The 23,648-nt window shown below is 49.8% G+C and overlaps 1 protein-coding gene across 1 annotated transcript in view; it reads right to left on the bottom strand.

The window, feature by feature from the left end:
* Nucleotides 1-23,648, bottom strand: part of SLIT3 (slit guidance ligand 3) — a 624,276-nt gene that overhangs the window by 20,347 nt on the left and 580,281 nt on the right. The window contains exons 27-32 of the mRNA XM_081232840.1: nucleotides 22,504-22,601; nucleotides 18,543-18,682; nucleotides 16,777-16,870; nucleotides 12,384-12,521; nucleotides 5,187-5,427; nucleotides 3,063-3,193 (exon numbers count right to left, since the gene is read on the bottom strand). Of these exons, the coding sequence (XP_081088966.1) occupies nucleotides 3,063-3,193; nucleotides 5,187-5,427; nucleotides 12,384-12,521; nucleotides 16,777-16,870; nucleotides 18,543-18,682; nucleotides 22,504-22,601 (842 nt within the window). The remainder of the gene's footprint in view (nucleotides 1-3,062; nucleotides 3,194-5,186; nucleotides 5,428-12,383; nucleotides 12,522-16,776; nucleotides 16,871-18,542; nucleotides 18,683-22,503; nucleotides 22,602-23,648) is intronic.

The raw sequence follows: 23,648 nt of genomic DNA, 5'->3' as shown, positions 1-23,648 counted from the left end.
CTTCACTGTGCCCACGGCATGCACTGGCATCTCCTGTGAGACCTATTTTATCCTGCTTAGGCAACAGTTGCTTATTTACATGTCTGCCTTCCTCCCTGGATTGTGTTTTCCTGAACGCTGCGGCTCCTACACCCAGCCCAGGACCCACACGAGGTGCTGTAAGCAGCTTCTGGCAGGAAAGAACTCTCGCAGGAGGCCCCCTTTGTCTCGTCACTAACCTTAAACTTGCACCCCCATGCTCTACTCATCTCCATCCCTAGCACACCTTTCAGATCTTTTGATCGCATAATACTTTGCCTAATCTGTTGGTTCTTTCCATAGATCAAAGAAGTAGAAATGAATAAGTAATTAACAGATGACCAGATCTCTTCCCTAGCTTCCCCCTTCAGTAATCGCACAAACTGTGTAAGCAAGATAGCATCTAAAGAAAAATCACAAGAAGTCGACAAGCCTGTACACAGTAGGAGATGGTGATGACTGTGACCACCCCCCACCACCACACACACACCGTCTCAATGATTACCTGAGACTGCTTCTGTTTCTCCCTTTGAAAACTTTCACGGCCAAGCGGAATCTTCAGATGTGGTTTTGGGGGGACACTGAGTCCACCATCTCCCCAGATTGCCAGCATTCGGATTAAAAGCAACTTTCCTTTCTACCAACATTTGCCTCTCTCGAGTGTTGATTTTTGAGCAGCAAGCACCTGGCCCTGATTCAGTAACAATGCCTGAGAGACGTTTCTGAGGTGAGTGAAAGCGTGCAGTGTTGGGGCAAAAGCAGGGCTGCCTAGAGAAAAGTATTTGGATGTAAAACCATTTTTTTTTTGGCTGCGCTGCATGGCATGTGGTGTCTTAGTTCCCCGATCAGGGATCAAACCCGCCCCCTGCACCGGAAGCTCGGAATCTTAACCACTGGCCCACCAGGGAAGTTCCGCAAGACCATTTTTAATATGAGACTCTTAGAGACTTGGGCCCTTTAGGATTTGGGGCTGAAGGGCACTAAATATCTGTCACCAGGCTTGGCATGAGGATCCTGGCAGGAACAGCCTTTACTTGGTTCCTCCCATGGGTAAGGGAAGGGGCCGGGGGTCTCCCCAGGGCCACCGGCTAACTCTCACCTGACTCCCTGACAAGGGCTGGAGATGGCAATTCTCCGGGTTCCTGATTCATTCCTCCCACCCCGATTAAGACAACAGCAGAGCGTCCCAACATTCCTACCAACAACACACCTCTCTACCACACCAACAGCCAACATCAGCGTGGGAAGGTCCCCAGGCTCTGGACAGAGCCCAGCTGCTCCAGAGTCTGGCTGTCACCTTCTGTCCTTCACCTGCCCACATACAGGCTCCACTTGCCAGGTGCGTTCTCAACCCTCAGCCCCCAGGAACACCCCTGGAGGGACGTGGTGCTGTCACGACCAGCACACCGGGGAGAACACGGAGGCAAGAGGTGGAGTAGCTTGGCCAAGCCCAGATGTGTCTGACGCCCCAGGCTTTATGGAGGGCTGCCCTGGCCCTGGCCCTGCCCCTGGCTCTCTCTCCCCTGCACTTCACCCATGACCAGCAGCCCCAGGAACAGAAATGTTAGGAGGCCCTGGCTCCAGGGAACTCTGAGGCTCCCGGGACATCCATGGTCCCTGCTGTCCTAACCTGGCTGGTCTTCCCTCCAGCCACCCTCTGTCGTGAACCTTCTGCTGGGGTCGCTGCCTTTTCATTGTCCCCCAGGCGTGTCGCTGCTGTTCTCCCAGCCTGCCGGCCCACACAAATTCTTCCAGACCCCTTGCGCCTGGCTCCTTCTCCAGGAAGCTTTCGTGGGTTAGCTATAGCACTTCTCAGACTCACCTAGAGTCTCCTTAAAACCGGTGGCTGGGCCCGACCCCAGGGCTTCAGAGCTCATCGGAAGATGTGCATTTTTCTAACAAGTTCCTGGCTGCTGTTGCTGTTGCCGCTGCTGCTCTGGGGCTTCACCTCGAGAACCACTGGTGTGCACCAATGGTTTTCAACTGGGTTTGTTGGAGGCGTCTTGGGGGCCTTCGTGAGAGTTTGTGTGAAGGAGGAAACTTTGCTCCCCCCAGCTCTGCAGGGCAGCTTTGCTACTGTGCGTTTAATATGATGGAGTTCCATGTAAAGTTTTGATTAAAGAAGGGATTTAGTTATTGGGGGAAGAGGCTGCCCTGCACTCACCCTGGTCAAATGTGCTCTCGTTTCCAGAGGCGAGGGGCTGGCCTCTGGATGTGGATCCCTCTCACATCCTATGTTTTCCCCAAGTAATGGCTCTCCTTCCACGGGAGGGTCTATGTGATTCTAAGTGTAACACAGACAAGCAGTTCTCACTTGAGGAGCTACTTTTATAAGTATTATAAAAATATTTATCACTAAAATCATTTTTAAATGTTAATAGTTTAGAATTCATTTTACTGACAAGTAGGAAAAAGTTCTAACACGTTGAACTAACAGAGCTGTGATTTCACAGATGACATTACTCAAGCTGAAGCTAAATTTAAAAAGTGAACAGATTTAAAGCCGGCGTAAGGTAGCGTGTTAGGTAACAGCCCAGCTGACATACTGATAATGTAAAAATCAGGGTGATGGTTGGAAAGACTGAAGTTTAGGAAAAACTGTCCTTTAGAACAGTTTGAAAGTCACTTGAGGAGTCCTGCTCCCTCTGTGCTCTGGAATTTCTTCCCCTTGAGTTCCATGCTCCTCTCCCCGTTTTCTTTCTTAAACTAATACAAGATTAGGATGACGTTTTGAAAAGGGCATCTCGTTAAGCAGCCTCGTCCCCATTGGCGCACAGGCTCCAGCCCAGTAGCCAGCTGGCCGTGTATCTTATGGTAATGAGGTGTCACCTCCCCACGGGGCCTGCCTTCCTCCCTTCCACTCCTGCCTCTTCCTCCGAGACCGCCTCTCTTGCTCCCACCCGCCACTCTGTGCCAGCCGAAAGTGTGTGTCGGGGGCAGGGAGACGCGGCACCAAAGCCGTCCTGGCATCTTCTCCTAGTGCTGGAAGCAGGCGCGAAGATGCGAGGGGGCTTGTGCAATGGGGGCGGGACTTTGGTCCTCACCTGTACACCGTGGTCGGCGGGGAGCTCAGGCTGTCGTAGACGAGCCTCACATGGCCCTGGTACAGCTCCAGTGCCAGGGGGTCATTGTCTCCCTTGTAGAGAAGGATGCCGTTGTCCTTGTCCGTGGCCACCTGGAGGGAGTCATGAGGGTTAGGGCTCCCCTGAGTCCCCACCTCTCCCGTCCCCGCCGCACAGAGCCCTCTTCCAGGCGGCCTCTTCTGAACGAGCCCTGGATCTGAATTCATTTCCTTATTTCCTCCTTCATCTAGTCTGTTCATTTCCATAAGGAAGGCCTATACTTAATGCTCCAGCAAATGCTGACTGAGCAATTCAACAAGTATTTTTGGAGTCCCGTTTATGTGCTGCTATGTTTTTATGTACGTGTATGTGTATGTGTGTGTGTGTGTGTGTGTACACACATATATAAAAATGCCTGGAGCCCTGAGCTCTGATCTAGCCTCTTGGGGCCTTGGTCTCTCTGTATAAAGTATAATAACAGTTATAAACAAAATACTACCCGTTACTACTTAATTCTGTGTTTACTATGAACCAGGCGCTGTGTTAAGTGTCACCTAGGGAATTTTTTTAAAGCACAGTGTCTGGGCTTCACCTCAAACCACTTGCAAACAGATCTCTAGAGGCCAGACCCAGGCAAAGATACGAAGTGCCCCAGGAGATTCTAAAGTGTTGCCAGGCTGAGAAGCACTGGTTTCAAAGCTGCTGCCCAGAGGGCGTCTGTTTGCCAGGCACCAGGGGTGGGGCTCTCTGACCAGCCCCTTGGCTCCCACTGCCTAGCCCAGGAGCAGCCGATGTTGGCCTGGGGCCAGACCTTGGCAGAGGCCAGGTCCCTATAGGAGTCCTTGCCCATGAAGCTGACGGTGAGCAGGGGGTCTGATAGGACACTGGGCTGTCCGGGGCACTGGGTGCTGCTCTGGTTATTGGGATGTAACACTTGCGTCCCTGGGTGTCTGGGACTGAGGGAGGAAGGCAGGACGGCGATGAGGGGACCAGGGCCGAGGGCAGTGATGGCAACCAGAGCTTCTTTCTTGTGTGCACCTGGGGTCAACCCCCATCTCAGAGGCCTGCCTGCTGGACTGTAGGCTCTGCGAGGTGAGGCCATGTGAACTTTCATACATCTCTGCAGCCCCAGTGCCTCGAATGGTACCTGGCAGGGGTGGATGCCCAGTGGATCTTTGTTGAATGAATATTTTCTCCATAGGCTTAAACCTGGGCTAGTGTGGCCATAACCAGAAGGAAGAAAGGGCCTTAGCTAATGCTATGTGGCAGAGCCACTAACTGGCCTGCACCCCCTAGCTGTGTCTCTGGGGTCCCCCCTGCCCACCGAGCCTACAGGCAGGGGCCTGCTCTTTATCATACCCCTTCCCTTCTCCCTCTGCCCCCCAACAGCATTGAGGTCACCCAGAAATGTAGTCTGGAAGAACTAGTCAGGTCCATAGGTAAGGAACTCGACAAAAGTTAGTTGGAAAAGAATCGGGTTCATACTGAAGGGTTTCCTGTTCCCTGAAAAATGCCCTGCTCCCTTGTGCCTCTGGGCCTTTGCACATGCTGATCTCTGAGGCTCGAATGCACCACCCCGCTTCATCCTGCACCATCAGCCCCTCAGCCTTCCGCCCTTCTCCAGGCAAACTCCTTCTCATCCTTCAGATCTCAGCTTAGTTCTCATTGCCTCTGGGGAGCCTTCCTTGATTCTTCCCAGCAGGCTGGGATCACTGCCCCGCCCATGAGCTCCCACAACACCCAGGGTTGTCATGGTCCCTTTTCTTGTCATCCTGCCCTGGGCAAGGGGCTTCGCCTGTCTTGTCCGCCATTGAATCCCCAGTGCACAGTGTCTGGCATGTAATAGTTGAATGAATATTTCCTAGAGAAAAGAATGAATGAGGCTGGAGTGGGGGCTGCTCTTTGCAGTGAAAGCTGGTCAGGGGCTGTCTATAGAACCCTCTGGACAGAGCTGGTCCCAGTCCCCCCAAGCTGAGTGTTGTCCCTTATGATGTGTAGGGAAGGGGGCAGGACTGCTGCAATCTGGGGCATCCCAGCTGTTCTCGGAACAATCAGAGCTTGGGGGCATGTTAGGGTCCTTCCAAGGGCTGGGGGGGTGGGGCGCACCTGCAGGGAGATGTTGGCCTGGGGTCGGACCTTGGCGGAGGCCAGTTCCACGTAGGAGTCCTTGCCCACGAAGTTGACGGTGATGAGCTTCTCGCACCTTGGGCCGGCGAAGCCCGGGGGGCAGCGGCAGGTGGGCTCCTGCTGCACCACGATGCACTGGGCCCCGTTCTGGCACTCGTACTGGTCGCAGGGGCTTGTCTGTAGCAGGACCATGGGCGGGGGGTTCTCACAGTAGAGCCCGCTGGGAGGGAGGAGAGGAGGATGGGGGGAGGGAAGATGGGGAACGGTGAGAGGAGACATCAAGTTATTTAGGCCAAAGAGCCACTAGCAGAGACCGTGGCATGAGAGGGAACTAGTTCCAGCCCTGCTAGTGACTGGGGCAAGTCCTGATCCTTCTCCAAGCCCCAGATTTCCCATTTTTAAACTAATGGGGTCAGACTAGAGCACAGGTCCTCAATTTCAGCGTCATCAGAATTGCCTGCGATGAATTTGTTGAAAGTGCAGATTCTCATCCAGCCATGGATCAGTGTAAGCAAAATGGGGTACATACACACAAGGGAGTAACACTCAGCCTTGAAAAGGGCATTCTGACACATGCTACAGTATGGATGGACCTTGAGGAGATTATACTAAGCCAAAGAAGCAGATAGAAAAAGACAAATGCTGTCTGATTCCACTCATATGAAGTACCCAGAGTGGTTAAAGTCATGGAAACAGAAAGAATGGAGGCTGCCGGGGGACTTCGCTGGTAGTCCAGGGGTTAAGACTCCATGCTTCCAATGCAGGGGCGTGGGTTCAATCCCTGGCCAGGGAACTAAGATCCCACATGCCATGTGGTGCGACCAATAAATTAAAAAAGAATGGTGGCTGCTGGGGCCAGGGGAGGGGGAACAGGAAAATGTTGTCTAATTGGGTACGGAGTTTCAGTTTGCTAGATAAAAAGAGTTCTAGAGGACTTCCCTCGTGGCTCAGTGGATAAGAATCTGCCTGCCAATACAGGGGACATGGGTTCAATATCTGGTCCAGGGAGATCCCACATGCTGCGTAGCAACTAAGCCCATGCACCACAACTACTGAGCCTGTGCTCTAGAGCCCCCAAGCCACAACTACTGAGCCCATGTGCCCTAGAGCCCACATGCTGCAACTACTCAGCCCGTGTGCTGCAACTACTGGAGCCTGCATGTCTAGAGCCCGGGCTCTGCTACAAGAGAAGCCACCACAATGAGAAGCTCATGCACTACAACGAAGAGTAGCCCCCATTAAGAGAATTCAGCACCACCAAATCAGCTTTACAACAAATGCCAAAGGAACTTCTCTAGGCAGGAAACACAAGAGAAGGAAAAGACCTACGAAAACAAACACAAAACAATTAAGAAAATGGTAATAGGAACATACGTATCGATAATTACCTTAAATGTAAATGGATTAAATGCTCCAACCAAAAGACATAGACTGGCTGAATGGATAGAAGAATAAGACGTATATATATGCTATCTACAAGAGACCCACTTCAGATCTAGGGACACATACAGACTGAAAGTGAGGGGATGGAAAAAGATATTCCATGCAAATGGAAATCAAAAGAAAGCTGGAGTAGCAATTCTCATATCAGACAAAATAGACTTTAAAACAAAGACTATTACAGGAGACAAAGAAGGACACTACATAATGATCAAGGGATCAATCCAAGAAGAAGATATAACAATTGTAAATACGCACCCAACATAGGAGCACTTCAATACGTAAGGCAAATGCTAACAGCCATAAAAGGGGAAATCGACAGTAACACAATAATAGTAGGGGACTTTAACACCCCACTTTCACCAATGAACAGATCATCCATAATGAAAATAAATAAGGAAACACAAGCTTTAAATGACACATTAGACAAGATGGACTTAATTGATATTTATAGGACATTCCATCCAAAAAAACAGAATACACTTTCTTCTCAAGTGCTCGTGGAACATTCTCCAGGATAGATCATATCTTGGGTCACAAATCAAGCCTTGGTAAATTTAAGAAAATTGGAATTGTATCAGGTATCTTTTCTGACCACTACACTATGAGACTAGATATCAATTACAGGAAAAAACTGTAAAAAAAATACGAATACATAGAGGCTAAACAATATGCTACTAAGTAACCAAGAGATCACTGAAGAAATCAAAGAGGAAATAAAAAAATACCTAGAAACAAATGACAATGAAAACATGACGACCCAAAACCTATGGGATGCAGCAAAAGCAGTTCTAAGAGGGGAGTTTATAGCAATACAAGCCTACCTAAAGAAAAATCTCAAATAAACAACCTAAACTTAAATCTAAAGCAATTAGAGAAAGAAGAAGAAAAAACCCCCAGAGTTAGTAGAAGGAAAGAAATCATAAAGATCAGATCAGAAATAAATGAAAAAGGGCTTCCCTGGTGGTGCAGAGGTTGAGAATCTGCCTGCCAATGCAGGGGACACGGGTTTGATCCCTGGTTCAGGAAGATCCCACATGCCGCAGAGCAACTAAGCCTGTGTGCCACAGCTACTGAGGCTGCGCTCTAGAGCCCGTGAGCCACAAATACTGAGCCTGTGTGCCGCAACTACTGAAGCCTGCATGCCTAAAGCCCGTGCTCTGCAACAAGAGAAGCCACCACAGTGAGAAGCCTGAGCACCACAACGACCCAATGCAGCCAAAAATAAATAAATAAAATAAATAAATTTATTAAAAAAAAGAAATAAATGAAAAAGAAATGAAGGAAACAATAGCAAAGATCAATAAAACTAAAAGCTGGTTCTTTGAGAAGATAAACAAAATCAATGAACCATTAGCCAGACTCATCTAGAAAAAAAGGGAGAAGACTCAAATCAGTAGAATTAGAAATGAAAAAGGAGAAGTAACAACTGACACTGCAGAAATACAAAAGATCATGAGAGATTACTACCAGCAACTATATGCCAACTAAATGCCAACTATATGCCAACTATATGCCAATAAACTCTATGCCAACCTGGAAGAAATGGACAAATTCTTAAAAAAGCATAACCTTCCAAGACTGAACCAGGAAGAAATAGAAAATATAAACAGACTAATCACAAGCACTGAAATTGAAACTGTGATTAAAAATCTGCCAGCAGACAAAAGCCCAGGACCAGATGGCTTCACAGGAGAATTCTATCAAACATTTAGAGAAGAGCTAACACCTATCCTTCTCAAACTCTTCCAAACTATAGCAGAGGGAGGAACACTCCCAAACTCATTCTACAAGGCCACCATCACCCTGATACCAAAACCAGACAAAGATACTACAAAAAAAGATGTCACAAAGAAAGAAAACTATAGGCCAGTATCACTGATGAACACAGATGCAAAAATCCTCAACAAAATACTAGCAAACAGAATCCAACAACACATTAAAAGGATCATACACCATGATCAAGTGGGGTTTATCCCAGGAATGCAAGGATTCTTCAGTATACACAAATCAATCAACATGATATATCATATTAACAAATTGAAGGAGAAAAACCATATGATCATCTCAATAGATGCAGAGAAAGCTTTCGACAAAATTCAACACCCATTTATGATAAAAACCCTGCAGAAAGTAGGCATAGAGGGAACGTTCCTCAACATAATAAAGGCCATATATGACAAACCCACAGCCAACATCATCCTCAATGGTGAAAAACTGAAACCATTTCCACTAAGATCAGGAACAAGACAAGGTTGCCCACTCTCACCACTCTTATTCAACATAGTTTTGGAAGTTTTAGCCACAGCAATCAGAGAAGAAAAAGAAATAAAAGAATCCAAATCAGAAAAGAAGAAGTAAAACTCACTGTTTGCAGATGACATGATACTATACATAGAGAATCCTAAAGATGCTACCAGAAAACTACTAGAGCTAATCAATGAATTTGGTAAAGTAGCAGGATACAAAATGAATGCATGGAAATCTCTTGCATTCCTATACACTAATGATGAAAAATCTGAAAGAGAAATTAAGGAAACACTCCCATTTACCACTGCAACAAAAAGAATAAAATACCTAGGAATAAACCTACCTAAGGAGACAAAAGACCTGTATGCACAAAACTATAAAACACTGATGAAAGAAATTAAAGACGATACAAACAGATGGAGAGATATACCATGTTCTTGGATTGGAAGAATCAACGTTGTGAAAATGACTCTACTACCCAAAGCAATCTACAGATTCAATGCAATCCCTATCAAACTACCAACGGCATTTTTCACAGAACTAGAACAAAAAATTTCACAATTTGTATGGAAACACAAAAGACCCTGAATAGCCAAAGCAATCTTGAGAAAGAAAAACAGAGCTGGAGGACTCAGGCTCCTGGACTTCAGACTATACTACAAAGCTACGGTAATCAAGATAATATGGTACTGGCACAAAAATAGAAATATAGATCAATGGAACAGGATAGAAAGCCCCGAGATAAACCCATGCACATATGGTCACCTTATTTTTGATAAAGGATGCAAGAATATACAATGGAGAAAAGACAGCCTCTTCAATAAGTAGTGCTGGGAAAACTGGACAGCTACATGTAAAAGAATGAAATTAGAACACTCCCTAACACTGTATAAAAAAATAAACTCAAAATGGATTAAAGACCTAAATGTAAGGCCTGACACCATCAAACTCTTAGAGGAAAACATAGGCAGAACACTCTATGACATAAATCACAGCAAGATCCTTTTTGACCCACGTCCTAGAGAAATGGAAATAAAAACAAAAATAAACACATGGGACCTAATGAAACTTAAAACTTTTGCACAGCAAAGGAAGACATAAACAAGATGAAAAGACAACCCTCAGAATGGGAGAAAATATTTGCAAACGAAGAAACTGACAAAGGATTAATCTCCAAAATATACAAGTAGTTCATGCAGCTCAATATCAAAAAAACAAACAGCCCAATCCAAAAATGGGCAGAAGACCTAAATAGACATTTCTCCAAAGAAGATATACAGATTGGCAACAACCACATGAAAGGATGCTCAACATCACTCATCATTAGAGAAATGCAAATCAAAACTACAATGAGGTATCACCTCACACCGGTCAGAATGGCCATCATCAAAAAATCTACAAACGATAAATGCTGGAGAGGGTGTGGAGAAAAGGGAACCCTCTTGCATTGTTGGTGGGAATGTAAATTGATACACTTACTATGGAGAACAGTATGGACGAGGTTCTTTAAAAAACTAAAAATAGAACTGCCCTATGACCCAGCAATCCCACTACTGGGCATATACCCTGAGAAAACCATAATTCAAAACAAGTCATGTACCATAATGTTCATTGCAGCACTACTTACAATAGCCAGGATACGGAAGCAACCTAAGTGTCCATCGACAGATGAATGGACAAAGAAGATGTGGCACATATATACAATGGAATATTACTCAGCCATAAAAAGAAATGAAATTGAGTTATTTGTAGTGAGGTGGATGGACCTAGAGTCTGTCATACAGAGTGAAGTAAAGTCAGAAAGAGAAAAACCAATGCCGTATGCTAACACATATATATGGAATCTAAAAAAAAAAAAGGTACTGATGAACCTAGGGGCAGGACAGGAATAAAGACGCAGACGTAGAGAATGGACTTGAGGACACAGGGAGGGGGAAGGGTAAGCTGGGATGAAGTGAGAGAGAGGCATGGGCATATATACACTACCAAACGTAAGGTAGATAGCTAGTGGGAAGCAGCTGCATAGCACAGGGAGATCAGCTTGGTGCTTTGTGACCACCTAGAGGGGTGGGATAGGGAGGGTTGGAGGGAGGGAAATGCAAGAGGGAGGGGATATGGGGATATATGTATATGTATAGCTGATTCACTTTGTTATACAGCAGAAACTAGCACACCACTGTAAAGCAATTATATTCCAATAAAGATATTTAAAAAAGAAAAAAAAAAGAGTAGCCCTCACTTGCAGCAACTAGAGAAAGCCCACGTGGAGCAACGAAGACCCAACACAGCTTAAAAAAAAAAAAAGAGTTCTGGAGATGGATGGTGGTGATGTTTGCACGGCAATATGAATGTACTTACTGTACATTTAAAAATGCTTAAGACAGTAAATTTTGTGTTATGTGCATTTTACCACAATTAAAAAATTTTGTTTGTTTGTTTGTTTTTTGCGGTACGCGGGCCTCTCAGTGTTTGTGGCCTCTCCCGTTGCGGAGCACAGGCTCTGGACGCGCAGGCTCAGCGGCCATGGCTCACGGGCCCAGCCGCTCCGCGGCATGTGGGATCTTACCAGACCGGGGTACGAACCCGTGTCCCCTGCATCGGCAGGTGGACTCTCAACCACTGCGCCACCAGGGAAGCCCAAAAATTTGTTTTTAATTGTGGGTTTCCAGCTCCTTCTCCCCACCCCAAATTCTAATTTCGTAGCTCTGGGGTGGGGCTCTGGAACTTATATTTTCACAAGCCTCGCATGCAGATGGTCTTAATCAGGCTTTGGAACCAACTGCCTTGAGAACTCATGGTTCCTTCCAGGCTCATGTTCTCAGAGTCTATGACCGGGGCTCGGCTGCACAGTCAGATCTATACCTCCATGAGTACTGACATATATACAGGACTGTCCCCCAGTCTGATCCCCCTTAAGCGGTCCCTGCCTCCCCTCCAGGCTCCCCTGGGCCCTTCCCTTCCAGTCAGTGTGGGAGCGAGAGCTGGCACCCTCATACCCCTTCCACGTACCCCACAGACGTTTGACCACCTGGCCAGGACCTCCAGTCTCCCCTTTCTCTCCTGGCTTCACTGATTCCAATGACTGACCCCCAAACCCTCCCATTCACCTCCATTTTCCTGCCATTAGGGCACCATACTGTTTTTGTTCTCCAGCCTAGAAAAGAAGACTCCTGCCAGCGTGGCCACGTGGCTACCCACACCCTGCAAGCTGGGCTCCAAAACGGTAGCATCTTTCGTTAGATGGAATCACGCCGAAGTTTGACGTAAGTCCGACTTCCACATGGTTGCCTTGGGTACCTCTTTTTTTCCATCTACAACATGGCGTGAACAAGGTCTGCTCTGGCACTTGGAAGGGCTGAAGAAGGTTTGGGGGAATAAAGGCACCACAGAGACCTAGGGCTAGGGCTGTCTGGGTCTCCACCCTGGCTGCCTGGGTCCACCAGCCCCCAGCCCGCTGCCGCCTGCCATCCGGCCCCTTGACCATACCTGAAGCCCTGGGGGCAGATGCACGTGTAGCCGTTGACTGCATCCACGCACTGGGCCCCATGGCGGCACCCGTGGGCTGCGCAGTCATCACTGTCCACCTCGCAGAGCTTCCCACTGTAGCCAGGGAGACATTCGCACCTGGAACACAGCGGAGCGAGGCTGTTCTACGGCCTGGCCGGCGTCTAGGCAGTCTCTCCACTATCTACCCACGTAGCCAAGTCCCCTCAGCTCTTGCGGGCTCCCCAAAGCCTGGCCTGCAGTGGGTCTCATGGGCTGTCCACAGCCTCTGGTCACTGCAAGCCGATGTCTGCCTGCTTCACATGGGGCATCTTGTCAGGAGCCGGCTGAGGAGTGCAGGGCTGCGGTCACACAGGTTTTGGCTTGGATCTACCACTGTCTACATAGAACTAATATTGAGCTTAGCCTGCCTTTGTGCCAGGCACTGGGCTAAGCACCTTTCACAGAGTGCCTTGCTAAGGCCTCCCAGCACCCTGTGAAGGAGGGTCGGTCCCCCTCCAATACCAGGAGGAAACCAGGGCTCCAGGAGAGCTGACCTGACTTCCCTGAGGCCCCCCACCGTGTAACACTTATGTGTGTCAGTGATACTTCGTTTACACTTTGTGTGTAAGACCCTGTTCTCGGTGTATCTGCCACTCACTACCTCTCTGTGTTTCAGTTTCTTCACTTTTCAATGTGACTGATGATCAATAACTTCACCTCTTACGGTGGTTTTAAAAATTAAGTGATACACTCTGTGCAGGGCACTAGATCCACACTGAGTAAACAGTCAGTGTGATATGAAGGTGCTGATAAGGATGATGAAGAAATGATGCTGTTGGCACTCCCTTTGATTCTATTCTATTGTTTGTTCATTTTTTCCCAGGGATTCGGGCTGATATAAGAAGGTGAATCCCTTTGCCCTTGATAAATGCCTCCTGGTCTCCAGGGGAGAGGATGGGAGCTACTGGCCCAACCCAGGCCCTGCAGGCCGACCCGCCCCTCCCTGAGGAGCATGGTGTCAGCAGCTCCATCATGTCCTCGCTGGCCCAGGTTTCAACCCGGCCAGAGACGGCTGCTGCGGCGGGTCTCCCTAAACATGGGCCTGAGACACGCATCTCTGGGCTCCTCTGTCTGGGGCGACAATGTGCAGAAGTCCCAGCAAGGAAGAGACCAAAGGTACCCCCTTACTCACAGCGGCTTCAGCACACAGGCACATGTGAACACAAATGCTTCCTGGCTCCTCTACCACCGGCAGGGCCTGGAGCCTGCACACCTCTCTGGGCTCACTGGCTGAGTTCTGCTGGGCGCAGTATAAATAATAACCACAGCCTATCCAAGTCAGAGGAGGAAGGTAGTATGGGCAGGGGAAGGTGTGGTACGGGTGGCCAGGTGGGGAGGGAAGTGAGACCTTGCAATACTCGTGTGAAGCAGGACCCTGACTGGGGAAGCATCAGGACAAAGGGATAGTCCTCCCTCCGCCCTCTCCTCACTCCACCCCCTTTAGGATGGCTGGAAGTGGGCTGGAATCACAAGTAGATCCTGGCAGGGCTGGGGCTGCCAGAACGTGGTGCATGGCAAGGTAAGATACTCAGGGGGTGGGGGTGTCCCTGGAGGGGGGCAAGTTCTAGAATCTGAGGATTTACTGGACCTGCGTCCAAAAGCTGTGAAATCTGCTGAGATCTGACCTATTTACCTTTACTTATTTGATAGGTAAATTTGAAATATGTGACCTATTGCTGCACCAGAAGGTGCAAACTTTCATGTCTTAGCCCCCATTCCTTCCTAGTCTTTTAAAGGAACAGCTCAGGGATGCCTTTTGGGGGCACATGCTCAGTATATCACAGGCCAGGCCTCTGCTAGGGTTAAACCTGGCCACAGCAGGCATCTGTGTTTGTGTCTCCTGAATTCTAAGAAGTACCTGCAGGGCAACTCAAGCTGTATGAGCTTCTCCAAGGCAATAATAGCTGCTCACTACTTACAGGGCAAACACCCAGCCTGATAAGCATGGAATTCGAGGCTACTGAGCAGGTCTTTATGAGGAATTAGAGGAGCCATGCTCCCTCGCAGATGAAGCAGTGGAAGTCTGGAGGAAGATGTGTTTACATCCTTCTTGTCTCCCAGTGCTACAGCCCTCTCCACACCTGCGCTTCCTAAACGAACACCCAGGGTCTTGTTAAAGTGCAGCTTTAAAGTGCAGGGAGTCTGGGTGGGGCCTGGGGATTAGCATTCCCAACCAGCTTCCATGGGATGCTGATACTGCTGGTTCATGGACCTCACCTCCAATAGCAAAGATCTCTACAGCACTTCTTCATCGGCCAAAGACAAGCATCTGGTGGTATAACCTGCATTCCCTGTTGTCCTCCAATGTGCTGCCTTTATCTTTTTTCTGAAGCGTAAGGGTTATGCAATTTTGATATGCATTCGACCTACTGATTCTGGACGAGGAGTAACCAAGTGACTTCAGGAGCCTCTGGATTTAGCCGAGGAAATCAGTCAGGCCTGGATTGACTCGCATCCCTTTCTGTGCACGTGTGTCGGCTGCTTGCTCCACTTCACTGAGCCTCAGCCCCACATAGGAGGTGGGTAACAGTTTCTACATCCCAAGATTGCTGAGTGTTAAGTGAGATAATGCACGGTGCCTGACACAGAGGGGGTGTTCAGTGCATGCTAGCCACTGCCATCTTTGTTTCTGTTATTATTTTCAGTGTGTATGGGCAGTGTTCATTATTATTTTCAGGGCTTCAGTATATTATTACTTCAGTGTTCATGTCACACATACTGATAGAGTACTATCTGTTCTGTTGAGTTGAGGCCTCATTAGAACAGCATACAAGGAAATCCCCGAGGATAAACATCTTCAAACTTGGACAAAGGTTGCACTGACTGCACATCTCTTTTGTTAATGCCCCTGTTGCCTGCCTTGGGATGTGAGTTGTTATGGTGATGGCAGGGGAGGGCGATAACATTATAAAATGTTGCACTGGGAGAAGGGACTTTTCATTTAAATGCATCTCAAAAAGAAAAAAAAATCAACATTATTGAGTTGGCCTGTAGACCTCTTCAAGATTGTAAGAGACACTGTGCATATATATATCAATATTATCTCAAGATTTTGAAAGCGAGACTGGTTTCTATATTCTATATTGTCCTTGAACTCAAGGGGTCTTGGTTACAGTGGAGAGAGTTTCCAGGGACAAGTAGTAGAGAATCGTGATCTCTGGTCCTAAGTCTCTAGCACCCCATTCCCAGACCTGTACCCGGGACCACTTCTGACCAGTCTCCAAGCTCGCTATGCTCGTCCAAGCCAGCGTCCTCTGAGCTTGCCGTCCACTCAGCCTGGAATGCCACTGACCTCCTTTCCATCTAGATATTCTACCCACCCTTCATAGCTCAGATGCCCAGTCACCATCACTGCCCCTTCTTAGGTACACCCAAAGCACTTTTCCTGTCAGTCCAGCCGGCTCAGCTTTGGGTTCAAGTTTGTGTTTTAAGCATCTCTTCCTACCCCTTTGCTCTTCCTTCAGTGAAAGAGCAGCCCTGACCTGAAGTCAAATCCTGGAGTGGGAAAAGCAGGGTGCGGGGGAGGCATCCCTCGCTCTTACTCAAGCTCAGGGAACTCGATTATGTGAAAGCCCACCCAGCACATCTCCGAGGGGACAGGAGCAGGTGAGGCAGACTTGAAGGAGGGTGCACGCACCAAAGGACCGCAGCTTCCTTTGCTCCCTCTGAAGCCAGAGGCCCTCCACGCCTCTTGCGTTTTCCCTGGTGGTAGGCTCTAGGCTTGGGATATCCAGAGAGAAAAGGAAAACACAAGAAGAGGTGCTCATGGCCCCATGTCACCCTCACCTACTCTAGACTCTTCTCCCTCCTTCTCATGGCGCATCCCAATTCCACCCATTCTTTGGTGGTCACTTCACATCCCACCTCCTAGGGTGGGGGGCTTCCCTCTCTGCTCCAGAAGGCTCTTCTCCCCACCTCCTCAGAACCCCAGCAGCACTCAGAGCCAGAATCTAAGGCCCTAGGAATTGCTTCTTTTCTTAACCTTTGTTTTGTGTCAACTTTTCCTCCCCCAGGTCCATGGCAAGGGCCTTGGAGGGAGGGAATTGAAAACCTCCTGCGCTACCCACTGCCTTCAGCACAGGGGGGATCTGGGGCCTGAGGGAGAGGGAACAGAGAGGACAGACACAGAAGCTCAGAAAGACAGACAGAGAGAGACTAAGAGAAGTAGACCATGACTGGTCAGAGATACAGAAAAGCACATAGTAACAAACAAGTAACAGGCAGAAAGAGAGAGGAAAAAAAAATATGGAGGGAGCCCCAGCATCTCTGCCTCAAACCCAGACTGCTGGAGCCGAGTCCTTGGGACCCGGTGCTGGTCACGAACGAGCCTCACCTGAATCCTCTGTCCAGGGAGATGCACTTTGCCTCATGCTGACAGAGGTTCATCCCGGGCACGCAGTGGTCGATCACCTCGTCGCACAGCTCACCTGGTGGGGCGGGTAGAGAGAACCCAGGCATCAGGGAGGGTACCAGGGGGATGCCCTGGCTAGAAGTCAGGTTCATCCAGCCCCTGGCCAGGAGGTCACGGGTATCAGGAGCCCTGCATTTGCTCTTTGGGCGTCTCCTTTCTCCTGTGCCTCAGCCTCGATTTCCCTGGCAGTGACCATGGGAAGACTGCAGGACCTCACCCGGGCACGGTCACTGCACCACCATTTGGCTATTTCACTTGATTATTTAGGGGCGGCGGCAGCTGAAACCACTCCTGACCTTGGGCTATGCTTATTTGTTTTTCCTTCCACACCCATTTGTGGAGCACCTCCTGTGTGGCAGCACTGGGCTGGGGACACAACCATGACCTGGCCCTGGCCCCCCTCCCCGCCATGGCTAGTGCGGGGGGTGTATCTACAAATAAGCAGGCAATTAATTACAACACAGAGCTATCAGCGTGATGATGGGAAAACTCAGTGGAAACCCAGAGGCTTCCTGGAGGAGGGGACAGTGCTTAGCAGCACAGTCCACCTGTTACAGATAAGTAAGCCCCTTGGATTTTCTCAGAGAAGAAAATATGGAAAGAATGTGAAGTTCTGGTCTCTGGATACATCCCCTTTGAAATTCACAGTGTCAGAAAATGCCTAACAGGCCATAAATACCCAAGGATATAAGCCCTGAAATACTCACACCACCTGAAAGTGTGTTTTGGGAATGTGGGAGGTAAGATAGGACGGCAGGGGGGAGGTCCCTGGCAGATGCATCTCTGAGCTTTGCGCTTCCTCGCATTCCACCCCCGGCAAGCCAGGTGGAGAGGGATCTAGAAGAAACAGACTTCCAGCCAGGGAGGTTCATTCAGAGGGCAGGCGTGGGCAGGAGAAGGCAGCCTGGGCCGTGGCTCCCAGGGGACAGGGCAGAGGATGGTCCTGAGGATGGCTGGGGAGTAAAAGCATGACAGGCACAGCCCCGGCGTCTGTTCTCTGTTGCGGTGAGCATAAGCTGACCCCCACCCCGTCCTCATTTTGCCCCGGTCTCTCAAGACCACAGAGAGCACTGTGTGCCTTATAAGCCTCCCCTCATCTGCTGGAGACACCCGGAGAGGTGCGGTCTCCGTGGGGGACGCTTTTTGACGGTTTCTGGCACAGACAAAACCACTACGTCCCATTCTCAGGAACAAAGTACAACAAGCCAGAACCGCACCCCGGTCCACGGCAGACGCAGGCGGGAAACCGCCTTGATGCGTGTTTCCTCAGCTCCCTCCACCCCTGCCCATTTGCCCACCGTCAGTTCAGACCCGAACGGAGCAAGTGCAAGTGCCTCTGTGCCGGCTTCAAACACCACCAGGGCTCCAGGGTTCCCGAAGGAGGGGATGAACATGAACCAAATGAACAGACAGCTGAAAGGGCCCTGGGGACCTGTTCAAAGTGGGGAGGAACTAGTGATTTGCGGGGGGTGGCGTGGGGGGTGGCAGAGGGTGGACAAGCTAGAAGAGAGAGGGCCTCTGGGAAGCCCCTCATGACACAGTACCAGGTTTTGGGGATTCAAGACTTTGTCCAGAGGGGGACAGCAGGTGGAGTCTTTGGAAGAAGCTAAGAAAGTGGTACCCTTCTAACGCACGACAAGCCACAGCCTGCACACACCAACCCGCGCTCGGGCGTCAGGGGGGCTCACCTGTGTAGTTCGGTGGGCACACACACACGTAGTTGTTAATCCCGTCCACACAGGTGGCGTTGTTCTCACAGTCGTTGTCCTCGCAGTCGTCTGGGTTGATCTCACACCGCTGCCCCTCGAAGCCCAGGGGGCAGGAGCAGCTTTGGGGATGTGTGGGTGTGAAGAGGGGAGCCGGGGGTCAGGGAGAGGGGTGGGTGGGAGCGGCAGAGGGGAAGGTGGGAAATAGACTCAGTCAGGTTTCTCCTCTGGATGGAGGTCCCGGACAGCACGGTGGACCCAGGAGGTCTTGGGGTCCTGAGCAGGAAGACCCTTAGGAGCCTAAGAGGGCATTTCATCTAGCCCCCTGTCTCCGGGCAGTATTCCATCTCCCCTGGCCCTGGATGGCTACCTCGCCAGGGCGCAATTCCCATCGGCCGTGCCTCCTTCACCGCTCCCCCAGCTGGATGTGGTTTCCTGGGTGGAGCTTAAATTCCTCCAGCTGTCTCCTAATCAGCCTTTGGGTAGTCTCAAGAGTCGCCAAGGAGAGAAAGAGCAAAATGACCCCTGCCCTTTTGGTGATTTTCTATTCAAGGGCAGCCTTTTTATCTGGAGCAGGACATAGATCAGGCTCTGCAACCAGGTTTCCTGGGAGTTAAATTCTGCGTCTCAGTTTCCTCATCTGTTGACTGGTGCTATTATCTACCCCCAGGGTGGCTGCAGGCATTAAATAAGATTATACAAGTAAAACGCTTACACAGCGCGTGTTAGCTAGATTGAGTTCTAGGCAAAACTACCCATCTCCTTAACCTTATTCTCAGGGATGCCATTTCTCCCTGTCAGGTATTCCTGCTACTTCGGAGCCCCCTCCAGCTTCTGGGGGCTGAGGGAAGGGTGGGAGGGCCCCTCTCCTGCCAACACTTTCTGGTGAGCCTGGCTTAAAACACCATAGATCAGTATGATGCATTTCCTTAACCCGTCTCTGGAGTGTTAAACCTCTTGGATAAGAACCTCAACCCCCGTCCTCTGTCCGACCTTGGCCACATCCCCAGGATTAGGCATGCAAAGTTAAGTCAGCACTGATGAAGTCAGTTCTGGGCAGCTGACAGGGGGCGAGGGGAGCGCTGGGAGGATGCAGGTGGGAGCCGAGCGTTTGATTAAAGAAGCGCTGCAGGGAATCTCACTCTTTCTGTGGCCCATCCCCCCTCGTCAGGGACCAGGGACATACACTCCATCCACGAACGTGTGTTCCAGCCTCAGACCTGGAATTCCAGGCCTCTCTCCATTTCAGAGACTGCTCTGACTTGGGCGTTTAGCTCAACAACGAAACTAAACTAATAGGAAGTGGATTTTTGTGGTCCTAGAATCCTAAATAACCTCCTTCCCTCTATGACCTGAAAACTGGGTCACATTTTCTACAAAAGGCTGGGGGAAGGGTCCTTGGGTCTGAGCTCTTGAACTGGAGCAAAATGACTCTAAGTCCTTTTTGTTACTCTTAGGGACCCTGGCCATTCATGAAAAAGGTCATTTCTTCAGAGCCAGACCGTGGGTAGTTTTCCAAAGATCTTAAACCACAGTGTTGCCTATTTGCCTCAAATGAGTTACTCTGACTCTCCCCGGAGCCTTAGGACTGCATAAACGTGGGGTGAGAGTGACTGGTCAGGAGAGCAGGGGTTGCTCATGGACTGGATAGAGGGTGGGGAAGAGGCTAAAGTTTTTTTCTGTTCTCGCTGGAAACCTTACGGGAGGTAGGGGCGGTGAGGGGGTGGAGCTATCAAGGATATCTCAAGAGCAATGTGTTAGCTGTAGGGACAGCTCTGTTTTGAGCAGAGGGACAATGTGTCAAGACTGGAGAAGCATCTGTATGAAGAGGTAGGTGATGCTTCCAGAATTCTGACCAGTGAGAGGTGTCATGGATTGAATTGTGTCCCCTCGAAAAGATATGTTGAAATCTTAACCCCCCCCAGTACTTGAGAATGCGACCTAATTGGGAAACAGAGTCACTGCAGCTGTCATTCGTTAACTGAAGACCACATTCACTGGAGTGGGGTGGGCCCCTAATCCTATATGACTGGTGTCCTTATAAGAAGATGGCCATGTGGAGACAGACACAGAGAGAAGGCCATGTGCAGCTGAAGGTAGACATTGGAGTGATGCAGCTGCAGGCCAAGAAATGCCAGAAACTGCCAGCAGCCATCAGAAGCTAGGAAGAGGCCAGAAACTGCCAGCAGCCATCAGAAGCTAGGAAGGGGCGAGCAAGAATCCTCCCTTGCGGGTTTCAGAGGGAGCATGGCCCTGGACACCTTCAGTCTGGGCTTCTGACTTCCAGAGCTGTGAGAGAATCCATTCTTTGGTTCCAAGCCCCCCAGCCTGCGGTACTTTGTTATGGCAGCTCTAGGAAACAGATAGAGGAGGGACAAGGGAGCAAAACCTCCGTCCGAACAGGTGGCTCTCCCTTTGCCAGCCTGCCAGGTGCTGCCCTGAGGGGCAGTGCTTTCCTGCTGCTTGAGGAGCCCACACGAGCTATACCATCCCAGGGATGTGGGCCGCATTGCCTGCACCCTCCACCCCATTTTCCTAATCCTGTGGGTCTGGGCCATTTTCCTTGAAAATTAAGTCCTAAAAATATTTCCAGTTCCTTTGAAATCCTCAACAACGGAGGGTTGAGACGGGTCCTTCTGCTCACCTGCAGAGAGGGGAGCAACACAGTCGCCTGCAGGGGGCGCTCCTGTCCCTTGCCGAGGCGGGTCCCTGGGCTCGGGGGTGGCGGTGAGGGGGCACAGGGGGCGGGGACAGAGCCGGGCTTTCAGTCCTGGACGCGTGATTCCTGGCTAAGGCCAGGTGGCCGCCACCACCGTGAGATTTTTGGGTGGTTTCTCCCCCCACACCCCCCGGGTCTCTCAGTCGGTGAGAGTGCGTTGTTTGGCCTACTCCAAGCAGGAAAACGAACTCTGCCTTGCATTTCACATTTTAAGAGTTGATTCTGATGGGGCTGGCTTGGCAGATGGATACGTGGGCGGCTGGGTTCCCTGGGGAGAACCCAGAGCCCAGAACCTGATGTCTTTTGCAGAACACGCAGCAACCCTGGTCAGAGGGCTTTTGATAATTAATTGTTTGCAACCTGAGCGCTAAGACCTCTGCACACAGCTTGCCACCAGATGCCCCCCCTTTACCGCCTGACCCACTGGCTCACTGGGGGTGCCAAACGGGCCAATTGTCACTGGTCTGCTTTGCCAGGGTAGGGCCCGGGAAACTGGACCTGTGCACACAGCTGGGAGGGGCCTGAGGTCTGGCAGAGCTGCAGAAGGCCCGCTCCAAGGACAGGGGTGAGAAGAACCTTAAGTGCCTTCTACCTCCTTTCTTCCTGAGCTCTTAATGCCAGGGAGGAAAGAGGTGAGGTTTGGAGACTCAGGAATGAGTGTCAGGATATGGGACCTAGAGCCAATCAATTCTGTGCCTCAGTTTCCTCATCTGTTAAATGGGGATAGTACCTACCTGTACCGGATAGGGTCCTCGTGAGGATTTAAATGAGGCTTAGAGTCACTGCCTGGCACATCATGAGCATGTAATCAAAGTCACCTATTATTATTGTTTTTTATAACACAGAAAGGGGTGGTGGAATTACCAGGCTGGCAGGTCTCTGAGCCATTATCCCATCCTACTCTGACTTTAGCCAGCAACTGTGGCTTCCCTTGGAGACCTCCTGGCTCTGGAGACGAACTACCTGAATTCAGATTCCTGTACCAACGCTTACTGTGTAACTGCGGACAAACGATTTATCCCTTTGATGCCTCGACTTCCTTATCTATTACAAGAGGGATAGTAGTAGCTGCCTTATAGGGAGTGAAGAGCCTTGGAGTCATTCACATAAGGGGCTGGGCAGGGTGTGGGCCCACGCAGGAGGCACATAGCTGTGCTCCCTCAGCCTGCCCCAAGAGCCTGACCATGAAGACTGAGGAGGGAAGGCCCAAGGGTGAGCTGTTACCTGAACCCATCACTGTGGCTCTCGCTCAGGTGGCAGGTGCCTCCATGCAGACAGGGGTTCTGGAGGCAGGTGTTGATGGGCACAGTGCAGTCTTTTCCCTGATGAGCAGAAGAGAGAGAAGCGTGTGGTTAGGGAGGCTTTCTGTGGCTGCCATGATGAAGAGACCCCTGTGGGCTCCCAGCTTCCTCTGGGATGAGGTCAGGGAGATGGAGGCCCTCCCTGGGACAAGCCTGCTGTGTGACCCAGAGAAAGCCCGAGGGAGACCTTGCCTTTGGTCACTCCACAGTGAGGAGGGGAGGAATGCTGAACTCAGGAGTTTGGGCCCCAGCTTCACTACTTCCCAGACTTCACCCGCTTCTCGCCATCGTACCCTGTAGGCTGAGAGCAGGGGCTATGGAGCCAGGAAGACCTGGTTTCATATTCCAGCTTCACCTCTTCCTGGTTGGCTGACCTTGATCTTGTATAATAAGGCTTTTAACTTCTACAAGCCTACCTCATAGAGCTCTTACCAGAATTAAACTAGACTTTTTTTTTCTTTTTTTCTTTTTTGCTTTATAACAAATTTAATCAGTTATACATATACATATGTTCCCATATCCCCTCCCTTTTGCGTCACCCTCCCACCCTCCCTATCCCACCCCTCCAGGCGGTCACACAGCACCGAGCTGATCTCCCTGTGCTATGCAGCTGCTTCCCACTAGCTATCTACCTTACGTTTGGTAGTGTATATATGTCCATGCCGCATTTTCACTTTGTCACAGCTTACCCTTCCCCCTCCCCATATCCTCAAGTCCATTCTCTAGTAGGTCTGTGTCTTTATTCCTGTCTTACCTCTATGTTCTTCATGACATTGTTTTTTCTTAAATTCCATATATATGTGTCAGCATACAGTATTTGTCTTTCTCTTTCTGACTTACTTCACTCTGTATGACAGACTCTAGGTCCATCCACCTCACTACAAATAGCTCAATTTCATTTCTTTTTATGGCTGAGTAATATTCCATTGTATATATGTGCCACATCTTCTTTACCCATTCATCTGATGATGGACACTTAGGTTGTTTCCATCTCCGGGCTATTGTAAATAGGGCTGCTATGAACATTTTGGTACATGTCTCTTTTTGAATTATGGTTTTCTCAGGGTA

This window comes from Mesoplodon bidens, assembly GCF_964165515.1.
Source record: "Mesoplodon bidens genome assembly, chromosome: 4".
NCBI classification, from domain to species: Eukaryota; Metazoa; Chordata; class Mammalia; order Artiodactyla; family Ziphiidae; genus Mesoplodon; species Mesoplodon bidens.
The sequence above is the reverse complement of the archived record's forward strand: the minus strand, read 5'-3'. Positions and strand labels throughout refer to the sequence as shown.